This window comes from Dendrobates tinctorius, unplaced genomic scaffold, assembly GCF_039654945.1.
Source record: "Dendrobates tinctorius isolate UK_male_01 unplaced genomic scaffold, ASM3965494v1 ptg000078l, whole genome shotgun sequence".
Lineage (NCBI taxonomy): Eukaryota > Metazoa > Chordata > Amphibia > Anura > Dendrobatidae > Dendrobates > Dendrobates tinctorius.
In genome coordinates this window covers 2,663,016-2,679,843 of record NW_027361746.1, presented here as the reverse complement: position 1 = coordinate 2,679,843, position 16,828 = coordinate 2,663,016, and the positions used below count along the sequence as shown (strand labels likewise).

The following is a 16,828-nucleotide window of genomic DNA, read 5'->3' as shown; positions in this document are numbered from 1 at the left end:
TCCAGGTTCAATTTTATCATGGCTATAAAGAGTTAACAGCATTAACCTTCTAAGCCCAAGGGAAGGGCCATCCTTCAGCCATGGTTCCCTAGAGGTTTCCTCCACAGGGGGTTTTTCCTCTCCTGAGTGCTGTAGGATGACTCTTTGTGAGTCGGAGGTTTGCCAAGTTAGTCCCCTTAATGCTTTTGCAGGGACTTATAGTTTATAAGTTTACTAAAGTGATTTATAAAGAAAAAAAAAAAAAAAATGGTGTCAAATGTGAATTTATAACCCGTCACAGCTTTGCGGTTTAGGAGTCAGGTGGAAGTTGCAGGCAAGTTAAGGTGGACTCATTTTAACTAATAGAGTATGTAAAACCTCATGGAGATGAACAGGCTCGGCTTTGGTGGCCAGCCTCAAGGACGTTGTAATGGTAACGTCAATCAGGGGCGGGCACAGTGGTTAAGCACAGGAGTGAGGATAATAGGGTCATTGGTGCCCTGAAAGTTTACTGGCTCTGCTTGAATGGCAAGCCAGTGCGTGCCGCCCCTTTATGGCTGTCTGGCCTGGTTCTGTATGTCAGACAGCTGGGATATCACAGTACTTGTGAATCCCAATGTACTAGCACTTCACCTGACTCCTACTGTGATTGTTTTTAATCCTGGGATTTAAATAAAGCTGTGGCCATTTTGACAACCAAAATAATGTGTTGTGTATTTATTCTAGTGCCTAGGTTTACTGTAGTTATGGTGGTTTTAAGATGGAGTGGGGGTCCGTCCCATATCCATAAGTCATGCACTCTTTCGTTACTTCCTCCATAACTTTTTTATATTTCCGTCCTTGTACCCCTATAAGCGCTTGTTTTTTGTAAGACAGGTCGTACTTGTGAATGACACCATTTAGTCTAACATACAATGTTCTCAAACACGGGGAAAAAAAAATTCCAAGTGCGTAGAAATAGATAAAAAAAAAACAGAATTCCCCGTGGTTTCCCAGACTTTGTTTTTACGGTATTCAAAGTGAAGCAAAAATGACAGCAAAATTCTTCAGGCCGGTACGGGTACGGAGATCCCAAAGCTGTAAAACTATTTTTATTTAAGGGATTGGGAAAAAAATAATAAATTGTCACCATTTTCTGAGACATCTAACTTTTTTATTTCTCTGTCGGTGGAGCGGGGCTCGCGAGGGCTTGATTTCTGTGTGACAAGATGGCGTTTTTCTTGGTATTATTTTGGAATATATACAGTAGATGGTTTGATCACTTTTTATTGCATGTTTGGTGCGGAGCAAAAGCAGCGGTTTTGGCACTTTACCTTACACTGTTTATCAAATGTGTTACATAATACAATGTTTTCAAGGATTAGATATTTTACCAATACAACAATTATGCATACATATATAATTATTATTACTTCTAAATATTGAGAATGGGGATGATTAAAATGTGGGGATTTTTTTGTAACATGTTTTAAAATCTTAAATCTTTTTTCTTTTCCTCTGCATTGTTTAGTCCCCACAGCAGACTGAAAGGGAACCAGTAACCAGAAAAAACACTATTAACCTGCAGATATGGGGTTAGTCTGCAGGTTAATAGTGCTACTAACCTGCCCAGCACCTGCACTTACATGAGCGTTGCGGGGAGAAAATGAATTTTATCACCCCTGGCAGTATTCTGTTTCAGTTATGGGGGGGCGGTACGGCGCTGGTTCAGTCACCGCTCTGAGTATAAACAGAGGAGGCGGTAACCACGCCCCCGGCACTGCCTAACAGCCAGCCCGAATGCTGTAGAGCCAGCGTCAGTCAGAGCCGGAAACACAGTTACAGACGCTGCTCTCTATACTCTGAGCGGTGACTCAACCTGTGCCTTTCCCGTGACTTAACCCCTGCCTCCCTGTGACTGATCACGCGCCATCCCCATGACTGAACCCATGCCGCCCCATGACTAATCCTGCGCCGCCCCGTGACTGAACCTGTGCCGTCCTGTGACTGAACCTGCACCATCCCCGTGACTGAACCGGCACCGCCCTGTGACTGAACATGCTTCATCCACCTGATTGAACCCGCATCGCCCCATGACTGAACCTGCGCCGTCCCCATGACTGAACCTGCACCGTCCCCGTGACTGAACCCGCGCCACCCCATGAGTGAAACCCGAATACTGCAGGGGGAATAAACTTGATTTTCTCCCCTCGGCATTCTCCTAAGTGCATTCACCAGGAAGGATAATTGTGCTATTAACCTTCACATTCATCCCATATCTGCAGGTTAATAGTGTATTTTCTGGTGACAGGTACCCTTTAAGCCCCTTGCAGCAAAACTACAGCATATAGTGCAAATCTTGGTCTCCTATAAAGTCCGCCCGTGACTGGTCCTCACACAAACATCAAGATGGTGGCAACTGAGGGTTTCAGAAGTCCCAAGCCTGCCATGGCAAACCATTTGCACTCCGTGATCGCATGGTGGGAGGGAAAATAGGTACCAAAGCTGGCACCATACAGGGATTGTGCCATTTACATTCCTCTGCCAGAGACCGACAGTTGAATTTAACTGACTGACCAGTAGGGACCAGTGCTAAGTGTATGACACAGTCAGCACCCTCCATGTTTGAGCAGGCTCAGCTCCTGAGCCTAGTTCACAGACCCGCACCCCACATAGGATGCACCAGTATGTCTTGTATTGGACAGAAGTTTGCCTAATACTTTTCCATTTAAATGACTATTAGTAGCTTGATGAGGCTGCTGTATTTACTTTGTGTTCAATGTTTTCCTGAATTCCTGCTCACTTAGCCTGACTGACAGCTCTTTAATGTCCCTCCTCTCTGCTGCTGCCATGATATCACACTGCTCATACAAGCTGCCACACTATCCCACTGACTCATGAACCATTTCGTCATTTAGATAAATCATTCTCATTCTGATATAGATTATCACAGTAAGTACACCAGCCTCATAAAGATTAACAGAATTAAACAATAATGTGTGAAGCTTGTGTGATGAAAGTTGGTGACAGATCTGATATGTTTTCTCTTTTCAGAATGTGAACTGTGATAGTGATAAATTGTTGGACCCTTTCCACATAAATTCAGGAAGAACGTATCATTTGGAAACATTTAAAGAAAGTATAAAAGATACAATATTGGTAAATATTAGGATTATTCTTTGCATCGAGTGGATTTTTTTCTGGTCCACCATATGGCAGTGTAGGAGCAAGGTGGCATTTACATTCAGGCTCGGACTGGCCCACAGGAGAACAGGGAAATCCCCTGGTGGGCCCCACATCCTTCTATATGAGCAGTAATTGGCACAAAAGACTTGATTCTCTATATACAGACAATGGCAGCATCGTATCAATCATTTAACAAACTACCTAGCCTAATGTATAAAAGGTATGTGATAAATAATGCAATATTTGCATGTAGCTGAAAAGGGGACCCTCAAAGTCAATGTTACTGGTGGGCCTTTGGAATCCTAGTCCGAAATGGTTTATATTTCAGCAGGACTTGCTGACCATCTTATGTGTATGGGGGCCGATCTGTTCAGGAGGTGGCTCTCTCATGTGTATGGTATGCCCACCTGTAGGCACTATTAGGCATTGCTACTAGGCACTGTGCTGTATATTATTTGTACAATGTCTTGTGGTGGCAGAACTATATGGCATTGTTATTTGGTGTCATTTCACCAGCCTACTGAACGGCACTATTGTTTGGGCGCTATACTTTATTCCATTCAGGCACTATATGGCACTGTATGGCAATGTGAGCACAGTCTAACAGTGAACCATATTGGAGAATTTTTATTTTTTATTGGACCTCCAATATAAAACGGGAGAATCATTTAAACTTTTATTATTTTTTAAATCTATTTTTTAATTCAATATAAAGGATTTAGACACCATCAATATTATTTTTTAGATTTGACTTAAATGCATGTATTTTGGACTAAAATCATTTCTGCGATTGGGTTTCATTGAAATTTTTGCATGGTTTGCCTTCCAAAGCCTCAGTGTCTGCACAATGAGATAAGACAATCTTCAATAAAATTTCTGCCAAACAGGTGCACGCAGGAGAATTTCTCAATCCAAGGGTTCACTTGAATTCAAGAAAAAGATCTACATGAATGCAACGTATCAACCTCGGAGGTCTTTGTCAAGCAAACACAAAGATTGCTTATGTTGAAACATTGCATGAGATTTTGGTTTTTAATCCTAAGTCATATGACAAGACTCGTTAGAGAGACGATGTTGACTTTTAGGATTGCTACTTCTTATAGGTGACACTAGATTTCTAGTCCTCTTCCTTTCTGAAGAGACAATTTACATGTTTCCCACAGGAGCATTGCAGCTTAAAAGTCTCCTCACCTTGACATGTCACTCTCCGTAAGGAGAAACGTTACCTCTTGGATCCTTGTGTAGAGTGACATGTCAAGCCTGGCATGTCAGAGTGAGGAGATTTAAAAGCCATGCATACTAGTTTTAGTTTAGCTTTTATCCTAAGGCATATTGCAAGGCTCATTGAAGGATCAAAATTGACTTTTAGGATCACTGCTTCCAATAGGGGGCACTAGAGTTCAAATCCTCTCCCTCTCTGTAGAGACATTTTGCCTGCCTGATTAAGAAACTTCTTTAATAAAGTAAGAGTGCTTTTTTTTTTCTTGTCTTTGACTGGGAATATGTCAGCGAGCTAATACAGAGGGGAGAGGTTACAATTATTTTTTGTTTTTCTGAGCTCCTCTCTCCTGATATATGACCACATAGTTTAACTCAAGTTTCATGTGGTTACAAATCAGCTTATAGGATTTCAGAAGAAGAAAGATAACGATTATAAAGTCTCCCATCAGAAAGAGAAGTCATGACAACCCATTGGTGCCCCCGATCATGTGACAGAGGCGCCGATGTACGGGATTTGTGACGTGCTTCCGGCTGGCATGTGTTAAATCTCGCTGTCAATCTCTGACAGCGGTATTTAATTGGTTAACAGTCTCAGGTGGAGCTACGATCCAGCCACAGCTGTTAAAGGAACATGAGAGATGATTAAATCAGCCATAATCTGTGGAGAAAGAGGCGGGCTCAGCGCTAGAGCCCGCATCAAAGACAGGGACACGACATATGACGTAAATATACATCATATGTCATGAAGGGGTTCAATTAACCTGCTTTGTTTTTCATGTTTCCTGGTATTTGGCTTTGACCAAACTTTAGTGATAAATTCATGTGCGGATTACGTGCGTTATTAGTGCGTTTTTTTTTTACTGGCGGATTTTTCCACTCTAATTTAAGTCTGTGGGGAAAATCCACACTTAGAACGAAGTGTTCTGTGCACCGCAGGTCAGTTTGTGCTTCGTAAATTAAAAGGAAAGCGGGCAGGAGATTTCTATAAATCACATCCATTTTGCTGGAACTGTAAGACACTGCGTTTTTCTTGTCCTCCGCTCCTAAGCCCATCCTATACTCTTACAACTGATGATAAATACTGAACTCAAAGACATGTATATCTGGATATATTGGGATGTACGGCAAAATGGTTAATGCATCTGTCATGGATCCTATGAAAATGAAGCCTAAGTGTACGACCACATAGAGCTTTTTTTACATGGATTTTCAAGTGAATCCATTTCAAAATCCACATAAAAAATACTCTTTGATGTGGCTTTTGATGTGGATCTGCTTTAAATAGTACGCCAAAATACTCAATGTGAACATACCCTGATATGCCAGTGTTAAAGGAGCCTATGTATGTGTAATGTCAAGCCTGATTATATGATATGTAACAGGACTGCAAGAGAAATAGCTGCCCGTCATTTTACTGCACCGTGGAGCCATCGGACAATACTCACATCAACATCTCTATGCGAGTATGGAAAGCAACATTTATTAAGGTAATCCAATCATTTTCACTTGCATTGCATGCCCAACATGAAAGTAGTTTTCCTTTATTATTTTCATTATCTCTGCTTGATGTCAGCAACAATTTGATGGCAGTATCAGATTATTAAACTCTATTCTAAGGAAGAGAAATTAAAGGAAATGTGTCAGCAGGTTTTTGCTACCTCATTTGATGTAGGCCAAGAGACCCTGATTCTAATGATAAATCACTTAGATTACTGGGTGCAGCTGTTCAGACACAAGCACAGTTCTTAGATTTGGCAATGAAGCAGAGCTGAGGAAGCTAACCCCACCATACCAGGCTCGCTATACAATGTTTATAAACAGTGAGCTGCTTATCACAGTAGGGGCAGAGTCAGACTAGCATGCATGTGCTGCTGTAGACGAGGCAATGATAATCAGCAGGTGATTAAACCTTCATTGTAAGTAAACAGAACACAGCCTGATAAGTGACACATCGTTCAAATCTGTGATTTGACACTTACCCCAAGCTATCCTTGGATTATATAGCAAAATCCTCCTTACAGGTTTTTATTTTACATCAGTATTTGCAAGCCAAAATCAGGAACTAACAGAGGAAAGGTTTAATCGAAACAAGTTGCCACTTCTGCATCTTTCATCCTCTCCTTATTTTGGCTTACAAATCCTGACCAAATACTGAACACGTGAACATTGCCCTAATAGAGTCGAGATCAAGCATTCACACCTGACCTTCATTCATTCTCAATGGGACCACAAGGGATAGCCATCAGACATTCACGGGTTGGACACCCTGCGATCAGGAAGTTATCCCCTTTCTTGTAGATAGGGGATAAATTCCATACTTTTTGCAACCCCTTCAATATAGGTAAACAAGTTTCAGTGTATTTATTAAGCTCTTTGTTACAATTTTTTAAGGGAAACAAGTTGCACATTTTGTCACACAAACATTTGCAACTTTTTTCGGTTTCATGGTGTTTGCGCTAGTTTTTGGGCAGGGTTTACCTAAGGAGCAAAGCAGCAGATTTTTGTTATAATATGCACAAGTCTCTGCCATAGAGTACTTCTGTATATGTAGCTAACAGTAAATGTAAAGGGAATGGCGTGATGAGCTATGATGAAAGTACGAGAAGCTCTGGAGAGGGACAGAAGCGCACACAGAATAGGGCAGTAGCGTCAGGTAAGGGATAGGTATAGTCGATGGTAGCACTCACCTAAAGGTATTGTTTGCAGGCACAACACCTATAAAAGGCGAGGAAAGCTGCTGCTGCTGCCTCGTGACTGTCGGGAAAAGTTCTTCCAGAAGTATAATGGCAAAAATGAAAGCTGGCACGTTTAGGTGGGCTGCGCTGCGGGAATGAAGAGCCTATGGATTTCAAACTCGTTTCTGCCATGTACCGGGACCTTTCTCAAGGCACAAAAAACATCTTGGTTTATATAGCTTGAGAAAGGTGCAGAAACGCGTTGGTATTATTAAAAGCCATTTGGAATCCCAAGCCTCTTCATTCGCACAGCGCAGCACCGCATAAATGTGCCAGCTTCCATTTTTGCCGTGATGAAATTATGGTGGCAGACGATCATGTAGTGAACTTAGATATAGATGACAAGTATAACCTGCGCCTGAGAACTTACAATGATGTCTGTTGTGCAGGCCAGTATCCACAGTCTGAATCTTGTGTTAAGTGCAGTACTGAAAAGTGAAAATTCTATCATTGCCTTGAATCCTGAGAGTGAAAATTTTGAGGTAAGTCCGAAGAAAACGTCTTAAAACTCAAAAATTGCTTAAAATGGTTTTTCCAGGTGTGTGAATCGATGACCTATTCATGGGATAGGCCATCAATACCAGATCAGAGGGGATCTGATCCAGCAGCAATTGGATTTTAACACTTTGTATCGAGCTGCTAAACCATCTTGCTCAAGGGAGATGAACTACAGGTGCCTTGTGCAAAGCCTATTATCCTCCATGGAGAGAGAAGCACTTAGGAGAAGAGAGACAGACAGAAAACCATCGTGCAGAGCTATGTAACAAGCGTTTCACCTCACATCAGAGCTTGATTCACAAACCGCTCAGCTCTGCTGTATAATGTCCTCCACATTGCTGCATATTGTCTCTGGGAGCTAAAAAGTGAATGAAGAACCCCCTCTCTGTGCTGCACTGCAGCTTACCTCCTCCCCCCAGCAAACAGTGGATTGAAAGTTACAGATAGATCATGCAGAGGGGAAAACTGGTGAGAATGCAGGATAGAAATCATGTAATGGACAGAAATGGTGTCATTCCTCATAGGACAGCTTATTTAGAAAAGTTGCTTGAAATCACACTTATTCTTTAAAAAGATATTGCTGCTGATTCGTGACCAGCCTCACCCAAGATCAAAAGACAATGAGTGTTCAAGAATGGGTTAACCCCTTCCCGACGTGATCAATTTCCATTTTTGCATTTTCATAATTTCCTCCCCTTTTTCCCAGAACCAGAATTTTTATTTTTTTTTTGTCCACATAGACATATAAGGGCTTATTTTTGAAGTTGTATTTTGGAAAACAAGAAAAATAATGTGAAAAAAATGCAGTTCTGACATTGTTTTTTGGGAACTGTTTTTACGGTATATATTGCGTGATAAAAATGACCTTGCAGTATGATTTTGCTCATCAGTACGATTATGACAATACCAAATATGTCCAGTTTTTTTATTCTTTTAGAGGTAAAAAAACATTCATTAGTTTGAAAAAAAAAATTGGGTGGGTTGTGTCACCATTTTCTGCAGCATTTTATTTTTCCAGTCGATATTATTATTATTATTTATTATTATAGCGCCATTTATTCCAATGGCGCTTTACATGTGAGGAGGTGTATACATACAGTAATACATACAAGTACAGTAATCTTAAACTAATCTTAAACAATACAAGTCACGACTGGTACAGGAGGAGAGAGGACCCTGCCCACGAGGGCTCACAATCTACAAGGGATGGGTGAGGATACAGTAGACGAGGGTAGAGCTGGTCGTGTAGCGGTTTGGTGGATCGGTGGTTACTGCAGGTTGTAAGCTTGTCGGAAGAGGTGGGTCTTCAGGTTCTTTTTGAAGGTTTCCATGGCAGGAGAGAGTCTGATTTGTTGTGGTAGAGCGTTCCAGAGCAGGGGGGATAAGTGGGAGAAATCTTGTATGCGATTGTGTGAAGAGGAGATAAGAGGGGAGCAGAGGAGATCTTGTGAGGATCGGAGTTTTCGTGCAGGTAAGTACCGGGAGACAAGGTCACAGATGTATGGAGGACTCAGGTTGTGGACGGCTTTGTATGTCATGGTTAGGGTTTTGAACTGGAGTCTTTGGGTAATGGGGAGCCACTGCAGGGATTGACCGAGGGGAGAGGCCGGGGAATAGCGGGGGGACAGGTGGATTAGTTGGGCAGCAGAGTTAAGAATAAATTGGAGGGGTGCGAGAGTGTTAGAGGGGAGGCCATAGAGCTGTGTAATGGCTTATTTTTTTGCAGGGCTAGACAATGTGTTTATTGATACCGTTTTGGAATATATGTGACATTTTGATAACTTGTTCCAGCATTTTTTATGGTATTGAAGCCACCAAAAATAATAATTTTGGAGTTCCTGAATTTTTTTATGGTGATTATTTTATATTTAGATCGGATATTTCTGAATGTGGCGATACCACATACAGTATATGTATTTTTTTTTTTTTAATTTTTTTATTATCTCTAATTTTTAATCGGGGAACTGGGGGGTGATTTGAACTTTTATGGGTTTTTTTTTAATTTTTCAAAAGTTTTTTTTTACTATTCACTGTAGTTTTTAGTCTTCTTAGGGGATGTGAAACTACGACTGTCTGATTGCTTATACTATATGCAGCATTACTGCATATAGTGAAATTGATGGTCTTCTTTGCAGTTCGGCCGCAGACAGGGTTTCAAAGAAGCTCTGTGATGACAAGTACGAAGGTCTTCAACAGACCCCCTGATGTCTTGGCAACCCATTGGCATCCCGCGATTGCGTCACAAGCACGCTGCTGAGCATGTAGAATGACGCGCGCCCATGCCGGCGCACTGTTAATGCCGCTGTCAAGTTTAACAAGTTAACAATCGCGGGCGGTGCTTTGTGCCACTTGCAGCTTTCAGAGCACGGTCCTGGCTGTAACACACAGCCATTACCTTTCGAATATGGAGCTAGCTCACACCCGTGAGCCCACTCCATACAGAATTTCACAGTTTACAAAGGTAAATTGTAAGAAAATATTAAGTGGGCTCACAGTGTATTCTTACCCTTAAAACGTAAGAATACACTGTGAGCCCACGTCATACACCCACTATTGACTTGCATCGTACATGTATGGTAGATGTCGGTAAGGGGTTATATTCATTTTAGCAAGTTATCACTTTTAAATAGCATAAGTGATAACTTCATGATCTTTAGGGGTTTGCAAGAGCACATATTCATCCCACGTCTGGGAACTGCAACTACTATATATCACATATAGGATCCCTCTGACCCGATCTTACCTGGGGAGCTGAAGGCCCAAGCCTGCCTGGCTGATCTATAATTCCCATAGAAATGAATGGGAGAAATAACAGTATGGGTAGCACCTATCTTAAAAAAGTTGTTTAGCATTAGAAATTAAAAAGAATGGCTGCTTTGTTTCAGAAACAGAACCACCTCTGACCATTTTTTTGTGCCTAGTATTACAATTTAGTCCCATTGACCCACAACAGGCCTCGTTTATCCAACCTGCCTGTGTTGCTCATAGCAACCAATCAGAGCTCAGCTTTCATTTTTTAAACCAATGTAGTAAAATAAAAGCTGCACCATGATTGGTTGTTATGTACAACAAAGACCGGTTTTCTTTACATAGTTTATGAAAAAAATACATGAGGGACATTTATCCAAAGTGTTTTTTAGCCAAAACGAAATATAATGGAAGGAATTCTACCTCCTGCTAAATCCATTTTTGGTTTCATAAACTGCATTAAAAAATGTAGTGTTTTTGCAAAGATGCTGTGTGTGAACTCAACTTTATTGGTTGTCAACTATATGAATGCATGAAACCTTAGGGTGCATTCACATTGAGCTTAGTCACCCGTTCCATGGCCTCGTCGGGGTTTACGCCCGACCCCCCAGCAAAACGGAATTCGGATGTCTGTGCCGATTTGGCCATATGCTGTAATGGTGCCGACAGCGAACGTGCGCTTTGTCGTTCATGCTGTTCGGGAGTGTTCGCTATTTAAGACGGACACCCAGGCTCCCGAATGTTCACTGTGTCTGCAGCATTACAGTCAATGGCCACCTGGTGCACACGTCCGAATCCTGTTTTGCAGGGTATTCGGATGCAAGCCCTGACAGGTTCAAGGAACAAGTGCCTGAACGCAATGTGAAAGCACCCCTAAATAGTGTACAGAGGGGTCCAGTAAGAAATACACGTGCCACGCTAATGTCTTGCCTTTTGCATCACCCTCAATGGGCTCACGATCATTAATTTATCCTCTTTGCAGACCATGATCAAACTGTCTAAAGAGCTGGAGCATGGCAAGGTGCCATTGTGGGTGATCCCTCTGAGCATAATCATCGGACTGCTCTTACTTGCCCTCATCATATTTGCAATGTGGAAAGTAAGTATTGGCGAACAAGTGCGTCATGTTACTGGTGCACATATCTACAAGGATGCTTACAATGACGTGGAGAACATTTGCCTGAAAATTTTCAACTTTTGTTCGGCACTTGTGTTGAAAAAAAAGTAAATAACCCCAAAATCCATCCTATCCCAATCTGTCAAGGGGTCCTCAGGGTAGATGTTCACTGGTACCTGATGTGTCTGGGTGGGAACTCACAGGAAGTAGCTGAAGCACTTCATTTAGGGAGTCATGACTGGCACCACCTAGTAAAGGATCCCTCTTATGGACACAGAAACCAGCACTTCAGAGGAGACCACATCTACCACGGCATTCTATTTTAATTTTTATTATCTGACAACCAGATTGCCAGATTATTCCCCTCAGTGAATAATATCCAACATGTCCATTGGTGATGAAAAGCTTTGAAGTGACATATCATGTGCAATCAAGTCTTCCATTTTCAGAATATTGTTAATCTCTTCCACCTATTCACCCAAAGTTTTGGGAGATTTTGTGGATTTCAAGTAACGTCAAATAATTGACTTAACAGCTGTTAGAAAGTGCTTATAGATATCTGCTGAATCATACAGCGTCTTGTGATTAAATATGGGTCACTTTCTCAATGTAAGTCTATGAGACACGCGAGTAGGGTTAGGCTAGTTTCACATTAGCGTTTTTTTGCGCAGCGCATCGGGCGCATAAAAAACGCAAAGAAAAACGCAAAACAAACGCGCGTTTTTTTAACGTCATGCGCACGCTGATGTGTAAAAAAAACGCAGAGTTGTTTGCGTTTTACATGCGTTTTTTGCATGCGTTGGCGTTTTTTATGCGCATGCGTTTTTAAGTGTGACATTTTTTCCATTGTCTAGAGAACATTCTAGACTTGTTTAACTCAAAAACGCATGCGCAAAAAAACGCAAGCGTGCGCAAGACCATGCGCACGCATGCGTTCCCATAGGCTCCAATGTGGTGTTTTTGCGCATTCCGTGCGCAAGCGTGCGCATGCGTTTTTTTGACGAGACAGGGCGGAACCAAAAATGCAACATGTTGCGTCTGGCGCGCCTGGCGCAAAAGACAAAAAAACGCATGCGCACGAAAACGCAAGTATGCGCAAGACCATGCGCACGTCATGTTAAGTATAGGTGCGCAGTGCGCATGCGCACGGGTGCGCACGATGCGCTGCGCACAAAAGCGCTAATGTGAAACCAGCCTTAGAGAGCCTTATTATGAGTCTTATAGATTTGCATTTAGAAAACTGGAAAAGTGACCTCAGCCCCGCACAGCAGACACTGTGTGTGATTCGGCAAATCACAAGTGAGTAGTGATGAGCGAGTATTCTCGTTCCTAGGGTTTTCCCGAGTATGCTCGGGTGTCCTCCGAGTATTTTGGCGTGCTCTGAGATTTAGTTTGTGTCAAAGCAGCTGCATGATTTGCAACTGCTAGACAGCCTGAATACATGTGGGGATTCTTTAACAAACAGGCAATCCTCACATGTATGCAGCCTGTCCAGCAGCGCAAATCATGCAGCTGCGTCGACACAAACTAAATCTCCGAGAACGCCAAAATACTCAAGAAAACCCGAGCAACAAGTATACTTGCTCATCACTACAAGTAAGGTCATGTGATGCAGTAGAGGATTGGAGTCGCGCTGAAAACTGCAGAAGATAGCGATCGGTGTGTATTGCAATATACTCTCTGTATACACATATAATTTTCAAATTGCTAGGCATTACTTTTTTATAAAGTAACTACAAATTCCTAAGTCTATGTACTGTATATAATTCATAACTGTGTACCAACATTTTTGCATTTTTATTAATAGAAACATTTTAATTTTTCAGCTTGGCTTCTTTAAGAGACCCCTGAAAAAGAAGATGGAAGAATGAGGACCCTTTGTACTTTACACATTCTGATAATACTTGAAGATTGTCTCAGGATTATTAACGATGATAGAGGAGGTTATAATCTAGTTCTTTGCTTCTGATTTTATGGTTTTGGAACCAGGGCTAGATTTATCAATAGGTAGAGTATACCTTGGTGGCCTTGAAAAGGGAAAGTGATATTTACATATGAGCTACAATTTATATGTAAATTAGGTGTACATATATGTTAATTAGGTATTTACAGCATACCCTACAACATCTGAATCTCCAATCACAGGTCTTTACCCTCCCTCATATGCTCAAGACCAAATTCAAAAACTCAAACTCTCAACACACCCTTTGGCCAATTTTCCATAGACACTCTTCTACGCCCCCCAGTCTTTCAGGGTCCAATTTTTGGACAATCCCATGAAAATTGGGATGGTTTTGAGCTAACATTAATACTGTACATGACCCATGGTATGACCTGCACAATGGGTGGAGTGGAAAGACCCCAGACAATTTGTACCTAAGACTCCTGAGGTGTAAATCAGGTATGATGAAATGAAATCTTACAGATAGTTATAGACACTAAAGTACTTATCGGGAGATGGAGATAAAACTTTGTACACTGGTGGTAGCCATATTAATATAGAGGTGGTCTTCTCTCCATCTAAAATGTATCAAAACAAATATATACGGCAGTATGACAGCCCATCCAGATGTCCGGGCCTCTTCTTCATCCTAATATATCTGTCATAATAACTAGTCCTAACTTTCTTAAATATTCACTTACTGTAACAGCGAAGAGACCAATAGAAACAATTGGTCAAGGTACAAAAAAAAATTAAAAAATAAACAGAGATGAACTATAAATCATATAGTGTACCACCTAATACAACGACTAAATGGGGTTCTGCATCAAAAACTATTGAACGCAAAAAGGAAGAAAATAATGCATATTGAACCAATGTAAAATGAGCAAATGTTTTTTGAATACAAAAGTAAAAAAAACCCAAAAGATTTGTAGGCCAAAAACTATAAAATCAATTTGTAAAACAGTCAATAGATGATATTGCATCACAAGGAAAATGGTTTCTAAAATGCAATGTGAATATTAAGTGACTGTTATAGTATACTGTCCTGTCTGTATACTCTCTTTTGCTTCCTTTCCTGCTGAGTAGCTGTGGTATGATCAGACATGGCCATTACACAGTACACAGCAGGGACACATTTATAAAATTATCTCGGCACAGGAACATTTTTTTAACACATCCAATTGTGGAAATTATTATTATTATAAATCTATTTTTTAAAATGAACTTTGTTCATGGGAAAACTTCTTTAAAGGTTCCCAAAAATGCCAAACGGCTAAAAGAAAAGTCCTATCCGCTCTTCTGGCGGCTTTCGCAAAGAAACTGTTACTATTTTATATATAGAATGAAGAAAAAAAGATGCCATCAGCAAAGACTCCGCAAAAAAAAACATCACTGGAGTTTTCCTGAAGCATCTTTGCGTTGGAAAACTTCATCTAAAAGACGTCATGTGTACATAACCTAAGGCTGTGTGTATGTTCATTTTTTAGCATTTTTTTAACTTGTTTCTATAGCATCTAAAATAAATTGTTCACATACCCTTAGGCTGTGTGCACACGTCCGGAATTCCCGTGGATTTTATGCGTTTTTGTCACGTTTTTCGCCGCGAAAACGCTGCAAAAACGCATAAAATAAGCAAGCCATTGTATTCAATGGCATTCCGCACATGCTGTGCTGATGCTGTGTATTTTTCTGCTGCAAAATCGCATCGCAGAAAAATGCCCATTCTTTGCGCGGAATCGCGGGAATTCCGCACACATAGGAATCCATTGTTCTGCTTACTTTCCGCATGTGGCTGTGCCCACCATGCTCAAAGTAAGCTGAAAATGTGCGGATGGTACCCACGGTCTGGAGGGGAGGAGATTCTCCTCCAGGCTCTGGGTACCATATCCCTGTAAAAATAGAATTACAATAAAAAAAGGTGTGTTTCTCACCTTCCGGCGTCCCACGCAGCATTCCAAGGCCTCAGCAATGCTCCCGCCAACTCCCGTTCTCAGTGATGCATTGTGATGACCTTTTTCTGACGTCGCGTCTCGCGATGCTGTAGCGGTCTCGTGAAACCGCTACGTCATCAAAGGTCATTATCGTAAGGCATCGCTGGGAACGGGACTTGCCAGGAGGATCGCGAGGATCGGGAAAGCTGCGTGGGACGCCAGAAGGTGAGAAAAACCTTTTACTTTTATCTTTTTACTACTGATTCTGCATAGGCGGCCTCAATAGTAAAAAGTTGGTCACACTCGTCAAACACTATGTTTGACGAGTGTGACCAACCTGTCAATCAGTTCTCCAAGCGTTGCTACAGATCGCTTGGAAAACGCTAGCATTCTGCAAGCTAATTACGCTTGCAAAACGCTAGTTAAAACGCGGGAAATACGCAAGAATGACACATGCAGAATTCTAGTGTATTTTCCGCAACGTGTGCACATAGCCTTATTAAAGTTTCATATATCAACTGTTCTTAACGCAACTGTAAAGCACCAGTTGTTCAAGCCTATGGTGTGTCACAGCAACACTTCTCATAATGCTAGAACACATGACAATCACGTCGCTTCAAGCCAAAAATGAGTAGAAAAGGTGCAAGAAATACTGAGTTTTATACTATTTAGTATGAGAGGGAGGCCAATGGAGCCAGCGGTAGCCATAAACACTGTGATATAGTGGCAGAATATTTTCTACCCTTTACTGGTTTAATTTACTTTGCCATAAAAGTGTGCGTTATAATGTATCTTTACATACTAAGTGGTACTACGGTGTAATAATGTGGCATTACTAGGCTGTAGAAATATAGATATGCTATGAGTTTTACTAAAACAGATTAATAAACTGCGCAGATGTGCATTTTGTCAAACACATTAAAAGAAAAAAATGTAAAGAATAAAAAATGCTAAAAATAAATAAAGCATAGAGCAATTGATTTCTGATCTCATCTACCAATCAAACAAATAAGCTAAGGCCCATGTGTATATGTATAAAATATATATATATATATATATATATATATATATATATACAGGTTTCTTATGTTGGAGAAAGATTTTTGAGACGCTTTAGACAACAGGGCCTGGGTATTAGTATGGATTCCATGTTCACAAGGCTATGTGCCCACGCTCAGAAACCCGGACACCTTCCCAGAAACCGCGCGTTTTATTTCTGCGTGTTTTTGATGCGTTTTTTCTGCGCGGTTTCTGGGAACATTGGAAATAGCTAAAAACGCAGACCTATGCGGAAAATAATGATCATGCTGCGTTTTTAGCCGCTAAGCGTTTTCTGAGCGGAAAAAAACGCATGCATTGGCACAAAAAGCCAAAAATGCATTAGATTGAATGGGAAGCTTCTTTTAAGCGTTTCTGAAGGGTCTGATCCAGCACAAACGCTTCAAAAACGCTTAAAAAATGCAACGTGGGCACACAGCCTAAATATTTT

The 16,828-nt window shown here is 41.2% G+C and overlaps 1 protein-coding gene across 1 annotated transcript in view; it reads left to right on the top strand.

The window, feature by feature from the left end:
* The window catches only part of ITGA1 (integrin subunit alpha 1), a 249,680-nt gene extending 233,361 nt beyond the window's left edge, over positions 1-16,319 (top strand). The window contains exons 26-30 of the mRNA XM_073583398.1: positions 3,013-3,117; positions 5,748-5,852; positions 7,490-7,582; positions 11,329-11,445; positions 13,290-16,319. Of these exons, the coding sequence (XP_073439499.1) occupies positions 3,013-3,117; positions 5,748-5,852; positions 7,490-7,582; positions 11,329-11,445; positions 13,290-13,334 (465 nt within the window). The 3' untranslated portion in view covers positions 13,335-16,319. The remainder of the gene's footprint in view (positions 1-3,012; positions 3,118-5,747; positions 5,853-7,489; positions 7,583-11,328; positions 11,446-13,289) is intronic.
* The last annotated feature ends 509 nt before the right edge of the window (positions 16,320-16,828 follow it).